This window comes from Bombina bombina, chromosome 1 (assembly GCF_027579735.1).
Source record: "Bombina bombina isolate aBomBom1 chromosome 1, aBomBom1.pri, whole genome shotgun sequence".
Classification (NCBI taxonomy): domain Eukaryota; kingdom Metazoa; phylum Chordata; class Amphibia; order Anura; family Bombinatoridae; genus Bombina; species Bombina bombina.
Genome location: NC_069499.1, coordinates 539,360,074 through 539,372,441, shown reverse-complemented (window position 1 = coordinate 539,372,441; position 12,368 = coordinate 539,360,074). Strand labels below are relative to the sequence as shown.

General features: G+C 41.1%; 1 protein-coding gene and 1 long non-coding RNA gene across 5 annotated transcripts in view; one reads left to right on the top strand and one right to left on the bottom strand.

The window, feature by feature from the left end:
- PARD3B (par-3 family cell polarity regulator beta) overlaps positions 1–12,368 on the top strand; it is a 1,914,565-nt gene that overhangs the window by 705,109 nt on the left and 1,197,088 nt on the right. For all 3 annotated transcript variants that reach the window (XM_053698659.1, XM_053698658.1, XM_053698660.1), the window contains exon 8: positions 10,966–11,336. In XM_053698659.1, coding sequence (XP_053554634.1) covers positions 10,966–11,336 — 371 coding nt within the window. The remainder of the gene's footprint in view (positions 1–10,965; positions 11,337–12,368) is intronic.
- Positions 11,152–12,368, bottom strand: part of LOC128645583 (uncharacterized) — a 90,585-nt gene continuing 89,368 nt past the window's right edge. For both annotated transcript variants that reach the window (XR_008400131.1, XR_008400130.1), the window contains exon 4: positions 11,152–11,286. This is a non-coding gene — a long non-coding RNA (uncharacterized LOC128645583). The remainder of the gene's footprint in view (positions 11,287–12,368) is intronic.

Here is a 12,368-nt window from a genome sequence, read left to right as displayed (position 1 = left end):
TTAGTCAGGGGCCTGTTTAGGGTTTTGGTGAATCCCCAAGATGTCATAAAAGCGTAAAGCCTCGAGTATTCAAAAGAGGCCCACGGGGGGGGCTCTGGGAGAATTGTACTTATATTATGAGGCGTGATCAGGGTGCCCGAGAGGTATATGCGCGAGACCACTTTCAGGTCCCATTCACTCCATTGTTGTATGTGCGTATCAGGGAGAGCCGCCAGTAAGGCTGGTATGGAATGAATGGGGGACGGGTGTGGGTCACTTAGATTCCTAAGGTTGTACCAAATTTTCAGATTATCTCTGATAATAACATTTTGTAGTCCCAGGCTGTCAAAGCAATGACTAGGGATCCAGGGTAAGTCTGCCAACTTCAGGCCCAGAGGGAGGGTTAATGCTTCTATGCATTTCCAACCCTGTTGTTCCCCTTTGTCTGCCCACGCTGTGATGTGAGATAGCCTGGCTGCCTCATAGTATCCGCGTATGCTAGGCATTGCGACCCCTCCGTGTTCATATCTTTTTTGGAGTATTTTCGCAGCTACCCGGGGCCTGGATTTATTCCAGATATAGCGTTGCCCAAGAGATTGGAGTTTATCTATTAGGGCGTTGGGTACATTGAGAGGGATACATCGAAAGTAGTACAGAATTTTTGGCAAGATCGTCATTTTGAAGGAGGCGATGCGGCCCAGCCATGAGATTTCTTTAAGACTCCATGACGAGGTAAGCTCAGTAACCTCTCTAATAAGATTAGTGTAGTTAACGGAAATAACTAATTTCGGGTCAGGGCCAAGCTGTACCCCTAGGTGTCGGAGGGTGGTTCGCGACCATTGGAAGGAGTACGATGTTTGTAGGATATCCAGTTCAAATGCTGGGATATATATTAGTAGAGCCTCCGTTTTGGTGACATTTACCTTGTAGTAACTGTGAGCTCCGAATTCAGTGATAATATCAAATAGCGCTGGAAGGGAGCCTATTGGGTTTGTTAAAAAAAGTGTAACATCGTCTGCGTACAGTGCGATCTTCGCAGTCGCCCCCCCAAGCTGAACCCCTCTTATTATATGTGATTGCCTAATAGCCTGGGCTAGGGGTTCAATAGCCATGGAAAAAATTAAAGGTGACAGGGGGCATCCTTGTCTGGTGCCATTGGTGATACATATTTCCGGAGAGGCAAACCCTAGACCCTTAACCACTGCAGTGGGGCAGGAGTACAGGGCCCGGATCGCCCTAATCACGTCTACTGGTATGCCAAATTGAGCAAGCGTGTGCCATAGATATTCCCATCTGACCCTGTCGAACGCTTTTTCTGCGTCCAGCGACAGGGCCAGCATGGGGAATCTCAGACGGGAGGCTTCTGTAAGTATGTTCAGCATTTTTCGGGAGTTGTCCGGGCCCTCTCTACCAAACGTGAAACCGACCTGGTCCGTATGTATCACCTTCGGGAGTAGGCTGTTAAGGCGGTTAGCCCATAGCTTTGCATATAGTTTTACATCACCATTAATCAAGGAGATTGGTCTGTAACTCGTACATTGTGAGGGATCTTTATTTGGTTTAGGGATGGGCAAAATTACTGCTTGCAAAAATTCTTTATGAAATGAGCCTGACTCTCGGGCTTCAGAAAAGACCCTAAGGAGGATCCTATGTAATTCCGGTTTAAACATTTTATAGAAGGCTGTCGGGTACCCATCTGGACCTGGAGCCTTGTTATTCTGAGTATGTTTAATGGCTAAACTAAGCTCATTTAGGGAAAATGGGGTTTTGAGTGCATCGCCATCTACATCTGGGAGGGTTGGCAAACCCAGCGTCTGTAAGAAGTGTACTACTTCACTTGAGGAGGACTCATTGGTAGCCATCGAGGGTTTAAGATGGTACAGATCGGAGTAATAATCCGCGAACGTCTCTCCAATTTCTTTAGGCGAGTAGACCGACATATTACCTCTCTGGAGGGATAAGATCCTAGCTGCCGCTGTCCTGCTCCTTAATTTATGGGCAAGGAGGGTTGAGGCCTTATTACCTTGGCAATACATCAGCTTCTTGAATCTAGCATAAGAGTCTTTAACTCTCTGCAGGTCTCTATCCGCCAATTGCGTTCGCAATTCCTTAATTTTATCGGCTAAGCATGTAGTTGGAGAGGTTTTATTCTCCTGTTCTACAGCACGAAGCTCGGCCATAAGAAGGCCCAAGGGCAGACCTGCTTGACGTCGTAGCATTGCCTGCCTTCGGATGCATATCCCTCTTATATACGCTTTCAAAGTAGCCCAAATTGTTTGGGAGGACATATCCGGGGTTTCGTTTATTCTCAGGAACTCTACAATAGAGGCTCGTAAGGAGGTTCTGAATGTTTTATCTTGGAGCATTTGTTTTGGGAATTTCCAGCTAGGTCTAGACTCTGTGGTTAAATCAGTAGAGAGAGTGAACATCAGAATATCATGATCTGACCATGGACAGACTCTGATATGTGATGTGAGGACTCTATTAAGTGTCCATGAGTCAGTGAAGAAGTGGTCGAGCCTTGAGTAGGAATTGTGGGGTCTAGAAAAATATGTATAGTCTCTGTCATTGTGGTGCAATGCCCTCCAAATGTCATACAGATTATGTTGAATAATGCATTGTCGGAATTTGGTGGCAGTAGTTATAGAGTATGTGTCTATTGTTTTCCCACTCTGAACCTTCTTGTCTAGTAGGGGGTCCCATATCATGTTAAAGTCACCACCTAGTATAGTCGTCCCCGCTTTGTGTTTCTCAATTTTTGACAGTGCATCTTTCAGGAACTTAGATTGCAGTTGGTTTGGGGCGTATATGTTAACTAGAGTGAATAGTACACCGTTTAGTTTACAATTGAGTAGTAGGAACCTTCCCTGGTTGTCTTTCTCGGCATGGATATGTTCAAAGTGCATGGATTTGTGTATGGCAATCGCTACTCCTCTAGATTTCTCAGTATGAGAAGCTAGGAACACTACAGGATATTCTGAGGTTCTATATGGGGCCTGGGTTGATGCTAACCAATGTGTCTCTTGTAAAAACATGACTTGTACTTTCAGAGACTTCATGGTATTGGTAAGCATACTTCTCTTTTCCTGTGAGTTAAGTCCTTTGACATTTAATGTTGCAAAGGAAATGTTATTAGGGGTTGGCGCCATGTTGAGTTTGGAGAGGGGGGGGTGCTGGATAGGGAAAGGGAAGTTAGAGGGAAGGGTTTAGGAGGTAGACTCACCCCGCCTGGATCTGCGCACCTGAGTGTGGCCTTGTCGGGCACAAAGCTTGTAAATCGTATTAGCGATAAAAAAAAAAGGGCCACTAGGGGTTATTTCCTGTAAGGAGCTTAATTTTCCCCTAGAAAATGATGGAAAAGGGATAAATTGAACCAATGAACAAGAGACGCAACTATTCAATTCAGAAAGTATAATAAGTATCTAATAAATTTGAACCAAGTGTATCAATGCTAGTGAGTGAGGTTGTGAATATGTTATCAGGTATGGTGAACCACTGGATCACCAAAGAGAGAAGCGTGTCTAGATACTAAACTGACTTCTCTAGTCCCCGTAAAAGGGGATAACACAAATAGAATTTGCGTAAAAGGGGGGGGGGGGAGGAGGTAGTGCAAGTATTTAACTTGGATTTAGAGATTGACTGTCATTGGGGGAGTGTGAATAAAAGGAATGTACCAATGTTTTTTTCAGTAAGCTAAATAAAACAACACAATTCTGCAAGCATAGTAACATGTAAGGTTAGTAATATAAAATATGTTATAAACTCTAAAAATTTCACTAAACAGTTTAGGTTAGCAACATGTAGGTGCCTGAAGGAGGTCAAGCCACCTGTGCAACTGAGGAGGGATGGGGAGACCCCATAGGTCCCAACAGGAACAAATGGTTACTGGGGGAGTAGAGCAGGTACTGCTGGGCAAACGCCCGTTCTCCTATGGGAGGTCACAGGTCCCCCCATGTCTCTTGTGCGATAGATAGTTAACACCTAGGAAAAACATTAAACAATATATAAATACATTTTAACTTCATTAATGCTTTGAACAGTTTAGTTCTGTAACCTGTATATGGCTAAGGTGGATCAAACAACCTATATAACTGGAAGAAGAAGGGGGATCCCACGAGTCCTATCAAGAAGAGGGTGGTTAGTGAGGGAACAGAGCGGGTATCGCTGGGCAAATGCCCAATCCCTCATGGTAGGTCCTAGGTTTCCCCATCTCCTTTGAGTAATAGTTGACTAACACATGATAAATACATCTAGCAGTATATACATGTTTACTAGCCTCAGACCAGAGCTCTTTTTTTTTTTTTTTTTTTTTTTATCCTTTGGTGGGCTTTTGTAGCCTAGGGGTAAAATCTGGGGCGCCAGCCCGTATTTCAGTGGTAGAAGGAATGTCCTTTACATTAGATCTTTGTGACGGTTGGGTCATACCCGTACTTTCCAATCGATCCCTAGAGAGCAAAGAGCCTGTGTCCTTCCGGGGTTTAGTAGAAACCAGGCCCCAGTCTTGTAACAGGTCAAAACCTTCTTTAGGGGTAAAAATTGTGTGAGTCTCACCATTTTTAGAAACTATAAGCCTTGTCGGGTATCCCCATCTGTATCTGATATTTTCCGTTCTCAAAATTTGGGTGATGGTCCTGAAGGATCGCCTCTTTTGTAAAGTGTAGCTGGAGATGTCCGGGAATACCGCAATTTGTTGAAACTTATCAGGAAGTTGGGGTTTGTTAACCAGTTCTCTCATTATCTTCTCTTTGTGGGTAAAGAAATTGATCCTAGCTAGGACATCCCTAGGCTTTTCTTGAGAGACAGATCTGGGTCGAGCTACTCTGTGAACTCTGTCAAGTAGGAGACCGGGCGTCTCCGAGGAGGACAGTAAAATATTACAGAACTCCAGGACATAAGACTCCAGGTCTTGGGGGCCAACCTCTTCAGGTATTCCGCGGAATCTCAGATTGTTCCGTCGGGAGCGGTCTTCCATGTCGGCTAGTTTTAGTTCTAGGTCAGATATTTGAATTGCTAAGTTTTGGGAATAAGCTTGTAAATGGGCATGATCTACAGCTAGATCTTCTTGCTTACGCTCCAAAGTTTCAGTGCGTTCTCCCAATGCACCAATTTCTCTACGAAGCTCAGCTGTGGAACCCTTAATTTCCTTTGTCAGTGTCTCTTGAAGGAGGTTCATTCGTCTGGTCAGAACATCTACAATGTTTGCAGATAAAGTATCAGGTATAGGAGATTGGGAGTCTATACTGCCTTCAGATTCACTGCCCTCCAATGCAGAGGTGGATTCCCTGTACATTTGGGATTTTCCAGTATGATGGTTTTTAAAATGGTCTGCAACTGTTTTACCGGGAGGGTGAGTCGGTTTAGTTTTCCTTTTGGAAGTTTGGGACATGGTTTCAAGCTTGTTCCTTCTGCCCAATCAAGTGGTGAAACCTTAGTTCTGCAATGTAGAATGTGTTAGGTAGAACAATGGTGAGGAGAGTGGTACTAAAGTCCCCCTGACGTCAATCTTGGTTTAGGTAGCCATACTTAGCAGTGTTCTGTTAGCCAAAGTGAAATTCTGCTGCTCGTCCCTTGGTATTATCTAATCTTGATCAGTTCTCCTTACAGGTGGGAAAAGTGGAAATCTCAACAGACACCCTCTCCAGGGAGTTTGCCCTCACCTGGCCAGGACGGGAAAAGGAAATGAGGATATGACCTGCTGTCTTTTCGTACAGTAGGAAATGAGTGGAGAGAGTGTCAGAGACTGTCAGAGGAGTTAGGCTCTAATCTATAGTACCTGCTAAGTAACAGCGTAACCAGGGGTTTGTGCTACTGTAATATCAGAAAAAATTGGGTAGTTCAGTTACACTCTGAAATCATATATAGATAGACCTTTATACAAAAGTATCTCACTCTGAGTCTAATACACAAGTATAGATAAATGCAACCTTTTAAATGACCAACCTGTAAATTGCAGATAGTGGAAATATTACAGTAGGTAGGACCTGTAGGTAAAAATAAGTGTTAGACAGATATAGCAAGTAAATAACACTCCACTCTGGGCTGATAGCTCAGAGACACACAGGCTGACGCAGCAGCAGTAATATAACCCAGTAATGATGCAGGTTGTTATGAGAATATAATTTTCCACAGTCTATCTGAGGCTATGCTGCATGTATGTGTCTATAAAAAGAGGGCAGCTCAGGCAAAGCGATTGGTGGTGCCCCTGAGGGGTACAAATAGGGGAATAGTTGGATACAAAAAGCCCCTCTCCTAGGTGGTAAATTGGGGAGCCTCTTATTGCTCGGACTTTTAGGTACTGCTCTCAGGATCACTGGCAATTTCAAGGTATGTGAGGTGAAAATGTCCCAGAGAAGTTCACTCTAAGTGCTTAGGTAGCTAATTAGAAAGGCCTCTGATAGATCACGTGTTTGGTAGGTATCTCACAGGCTTTATGGCCTAAGTTCCGGATCTGTATTCCAATAATAGTGTGGTGTTATCCCTTTTCAGTACTTGGAAGACAGTAGAAGGGGGATCTAGTAACCTGTCGCCTGTGCAAACATGATGTTATAAGGGCCCTCTGTTAACAGATCCGTCATGCAAGAGACCTAAGTGTAGGGGCCAGGTCCATATGAACCACAGTATTATGTAAATAGAATGAGGGTGAAAGTTCTTACCAGTAACTTGTGTGGTTCACTTGTAATCAGATTCTGCCCCTGGAAAGCTGCAGCGCAAAGCTCTGTGTGGCGAAAGCTAGGAAGGAGGTAAGATGGCGGCTCCTCGCGCCAATTTGTGTTCTCAGGGCCTTCCTAATGAAACTCTTCAGTGAGGCCACCTAACAACACCTGGCACCTTATTCAGCTCTTCCACGCTGATCGATGATCTGGGGGGAGCAGCGGCCCTCACATAGAGGACTCTGGAAGGTAAGCCGCCCGCTCGTGATCAAAAGCCGACCCGGCAGGGATCCAGCATGTGTGGCGTCAAGCCAGAGATGTCTTCTCTATCGCGGACGGTGCTTTGATATCAGTGGGCGCAGAGGGCTGGGTCCGTCGATGTTCGGTCACCTCCTGACAGCCGACACTTAAGTCCGTTAGCTGGGTGGAAGGGGATATCGTCCGTCCGTGCGTGTGGAGCCTGGGGTCAGCTGCTGATCCGGTGTGCCCTCCGGAGCGGAGCCCCGACCCTCCGGAGTGAGGAGGCACACAGCTAGTGCGATGCAAAGGTTCCTGTGCAGGCAGGGTTTAGGCCACTAGGCAGGAGGGATTTTGTGGTTCACCCTGAATTCCGACCTCGATGTCAGGTCCAACAGTGAACAAAGTCCTCAGTATGTTTGGGGTATCACTTCCCCTACAACAATGGATATTTGTTGTGGGTCTGCAGTGGGAAAAATAAACTTTTTAGCACTGGGAAGCACAGAGCTCTTGCTACATGCGTCTTGTCAGTATGGCGGTTAGCTCCGCCCCCCTCCCTGGATTGTATTTTGATAGCAGGTGCCAGTGTTTTCTCACTATTCAGAAAATATCCTTCTATCACTATACTCTGTAGCAAACACCAATCTATTGTTGTCATTCTTACTCTTCACCTTCTTCCTATCAAGATCTTCAATGCTATTTACAATGATCTCTTTGGGGTAGCCTCTTTGTTCAAATTTATTACCCATAGATCTTAACCTGTCTGGTAATTTTTCTTGATCCCTGACAATCCTCTTGGTACGTAGCAACTGACTCCTAGGTATAGATTTAAAAACTGTGTTTGGATGGAAACTCTCATATCTAAGCAAGGTGTTCTTATCAGTAGGCTTGGTATAGAGATTAGTGCTCAATTTAGTACCTTGCTTGTATACCATAGTATCCAAAAAACTGACGACCTGTTTAGAATATGTTAGTGTAAATCTAATGCCCACCATAGATGCATTAATATCTTCCACAAATGGTAATAAGGACTCCAATGTGCCCCCCCCCATATGCCAAAAATATCATCTATATACCTTAGCCAAAGCTTACAACAGCTAATGAATGACTGGTTGTTATAAACAAACCTGTTTTCAAAGCCACTCATAAATAAATTGGTATATGAGGGGGCTACATTTTAGCCCATAGCTGTACCTCGTTTTTGCATGTAAAACATATCCTGAAAAAGGAAATAGTTGCAGTAAAGCACAAGTCTTAGCAAATAATCAATAAAGTCCATCTGTAATGGGTTATATACTTCACCCTCATTTAGAAAACTTTTTACAGTGGTCAAACCAGCTTCATGGGGAATGGAGGTGTATAGATTCACCACATCCAGGGCAAAAATAAACCATGTTTCTTCTATTTCAACCTCTGCTAGTTTTACTAAAAATTCATTTGTATCCTTAATAAAGGATCTTTGTTGTTTAACCATAGGAAAAATAATTTTATCCAAAAAAGTTGATACATTAGAAAATACAGATTCTGTACAGGCTACAATAGGCCGCCCTTGTGGAAAAGACACATTTTTATGACCCTTGGGCAATGTATAAAAAATCTGTGTTATTGGAAAAAAATTTCAACAAAAAATCATATACTTGTTTAGAAATAACATTATGCTCAAACGCCCTATCTAAGATCACTTTCAACTCTTTTTGCATCTCTATTAGGGGATTATGATCTAAAATGTTGTATACTCCTCCATCTGAAAGTTGCTGTAAAATCTCCTGAACATAATACTGGGTGTCTAATACTACTATGGCTCCGCCCATATCAGCACTTTTTATAGTGATAGCTTTATTATTTGTTAATAACAATATAGCCTCATGTTTCTCCCTGGTTAAGTTATGTAGTTTCATATATGGGTTGAGATTCATTTTTTTCATTAAATTGGTGACATCTTTTTGTACAAATTTCACAAAGTTTTCTACACCTGAATTACTAGTGGGAGGTATATATATGAAGATTTCTTATACACATTCAAAGCTTTCAAATCAAATGGCCCAGTTTGCAATGCCCTTTCGTTTATTGTATTTTTCTCAACTATTTTATCAACATTGATGCCACCATACATTGCTTTTAATCTTAACATCCTAAAAAAATTATACAGATCTTTATTGAAGCAGCATCATGCTTTGGGGCTGTTTTTCTTCAGCTGGAACTGGGGCCTTAGTTAAACTAGAGGGAATTATGAACAGTTCCAAATACCAGTCAATACTGGCACAAAACCTTCAGGCTTCTGCTAGAAAGCTGAACATGAAGAGGAACTTCATCTCTCAGCATGACAACGACCCAAAGCATACATCCAAATCAACAAAGGAATGGCTTCACCAGAAGAATGTTAAAGTTTGGAATGGCCCAGCCAGAGCCCAGACCTGAATCCGATTGAAAATCTGTGGGGTGATCTGAAGAGGGCTGTGCACAGGAGATGCCCTCACAATCTGACAGATTTGAAGTGTTTTTGCAAAGAAGAGTCGGCAAATCTTGCCAAGTCAAAATGTGCCATGCTGATAGACTCGTACCCAAAAAGACTCAGTGCACACTTAGGCAACCATATTATTTTATTTTTATCTTTTTTTTCTTCCCTCTACCTAAAACATTTCAGTTTGTTTTTCAATTGAGTTGTACAGTTTATAGGTCACATTAAAGGTGGAAAAACTTCTGAAATTATTTATCTTTGTCTCATTTTTTACATCACAGAAACCTGACATTTTAACAGGGGTGTGTAGACTTTTTATATCCACTGTATGTGTATATATGTGTATATATATGTATGTATATATATATATATATGTGTGTATATATATATATATATATATATATATATATACATAATGTGTGTGTGTGTGTGCATGTATATATACACTCTATACATATACATATTGTAAATTCAGCACATTTCACCACATTGCAAATTATCGGAATTTGATCATTGATTTTTTTTTTTTTTTTTTTTTTTAGCATTTACTTTATTTAAAAAAAAAAAATCTGCATAGTCTCTAATGTTTGCTTTGGCTATATCATTATATCTAGCATTTATTTTTTGTACAATGCCCCGTTAATGTGTTGTTACTGAGTCACGCAGAGTTAGCAACTCTGCCTATGTGATTTATTGCATTATGTATAACAGGAATCAGTATCTTTGTGTAGGGCTCTTTTACCCAATATTCATCTGTACCTTTTAAGAGCATAGTTTATAAGAATCTCTAGAATAGACTTAAAGGAACAGTAAGTATATTTTTTTCAGCAGATTTTAATAAAGTTGCATTTAAACAGTTTATGATAAGCAGAATCACCAATATCAAAGAAAAAAAAATCTCAATTTTATTGTCAGTGTGGGAGGGCTCTCCTGGCCACCCCAATGCTCACAGACTTTTTTCTTTATATTTGATATAAGGTGGTTCAGACAAGAAGGAAGCGACAGCTCACCCCTTTTGCGTTTTTTTTTAGCCTGTATTCAATGTTTCTCAAGCATGATCACTTGTTATGTACAAGTTGGCACCGCAATATATCCATTGTATTGGAATATTTTGGAAATATGTCCTTAATGTGCATGGTATACATACACTTCTAAATAGTACATATTTACTGTTTATCTTTGAGTAATGTTGTAAGTTAAATTATCTTAAAGGGACACTGAACCCAATTTTTTTCTTTCATGATTCAGATAGAACATGCAATTTTAAGCAACTTTCTAATTTAATCCTATTATCAAATTTTCTTCATTCTCTTGTCATCTTTATTTGAAAAGCAAGAATGTAAGTTTAGATGCCAGCTCAATTTTGGTGAACAACTTGGGTTTTTCTTGCTGATTGGTGGATTAATTTACTCACCAATCAGCAAGTGTTGTCCAGTGGTCTGAACCAAAAAAAAAACTTAAAAGCCTTCTTTTTCAAATAAGGATAGCAAAAGAACGAAGAAAAATAAATAAGAGTAAATTAGAAAGTTGCTTAAAATGGTATGCTCTATCTGAATCACAAAAGAAAAAAATTGGGTTCAGTGTCCCTTTAATTCTATATTCTTTTTTTATCATAAACTTTCTTTTTTTTTTGTTAATAAGATCACAAGAAATCTTCCGACAAGCAATGAAAAACAGTAGTGTCTTAGTGGAAGTTGTTCCTTCACACTATCGGGAGCAGTATGAAAAATCTGTTCTCTTTTTACTAAAATATTTGGAGGATGATGACAATGATGATGAAGTTCCCAATATAAAACCTCCTCCTCCTCCAGGAAGACAGAATACTCTGATTACTGAACCGTCCAATGGCATTGTATCCAGTTTGATCTCATCAATGCAGCCTCCATTGACTTCAGAGTTGTCTCCTCATGGTGTTACTTTTTCCCCACCATCTTTTCCTCCACCATCTCTTCCTCCACTTGGCTTTGGGAACAAAAATAACGCTAGGAAATTAAGGATTGATCTGAAGAAAGGTAATTCAGATGGGGACTTAGCTGACTTTCTAAATTATGGTGTATGACTTCTTAGATATGGTTTACAGTATTCAGCAAGCAAGTACTTTATTACAATTTCATGTGTATTTTTGCATTTGTTTTCATAAGATTTTTACTGCGGGTATCATCTTATTAACCTGATAAAGCCCCTGTGGATAACCATGATAAAGTTTCCCAAACCTCAAAATGCCTATAAATACACCCCTCACCACACCCACAATTCAGTTTTACAAACTTTGCCTCCTATGTAGGTGGTGAAGTAAGTTTGTGCTTGATTTCTATGATTTCTTCTATGATAAGTGCTTCTAAGCATTTTGAAGCCCAGTTCCTCTCAGAGTACAGTGTTTGTCAGAGGGATGTGAAGGGAGTATCGCCTATTGATTTTATGGTTTTCCTCGCGGTTAATCTTTTCAAGGGTTCTCTGTTATCGGTCGTAGGGATTCATCTCCTACCTCCCTTTTCAGATCGACGATATACTCTTATATACCATTACCTCTGCTGATACTTTTTCAGTACTGGTTTGGCTATCTGCTATACAGTATGTGGATGGGTGTCTTTCGGTAAGTATGTTTTTCTTATTTAAGACACTCTCAGCTATGGTTTGGCGCTTTATGTATTAATATAAAGTTTTAAATATATGTATTTTACTTATATTTGCCATGAGTCAGGTCTATGTATATTGCCTTTTGCAGACTGTCGGTTTCAGTTTGGGAAGCATGTTTAGGAAGTTATTTGTCTTACCTGGGGTATAGTCCTTTTTTCAAATCGACTGTTTGTTTTTTTTATTTTGCAGGCAAAATTAGGCTTGCGAGGGTGCAAAATGCTGTTATTTATTGCGTCATTCTTGGCGCAATAATTTTTTGGACGCAAATGTACGTCTTTGATGACGCAAGTTCGTCATTTCTGGCATCTTAGTTGACGCCAGGTTTCTTTGCACAAGGTTGCGTCTGTTATGACGCAAGTTGTGTCATTTCCGGATGTTGTTGGCGCCAAAACATTTTTCAACTTCCT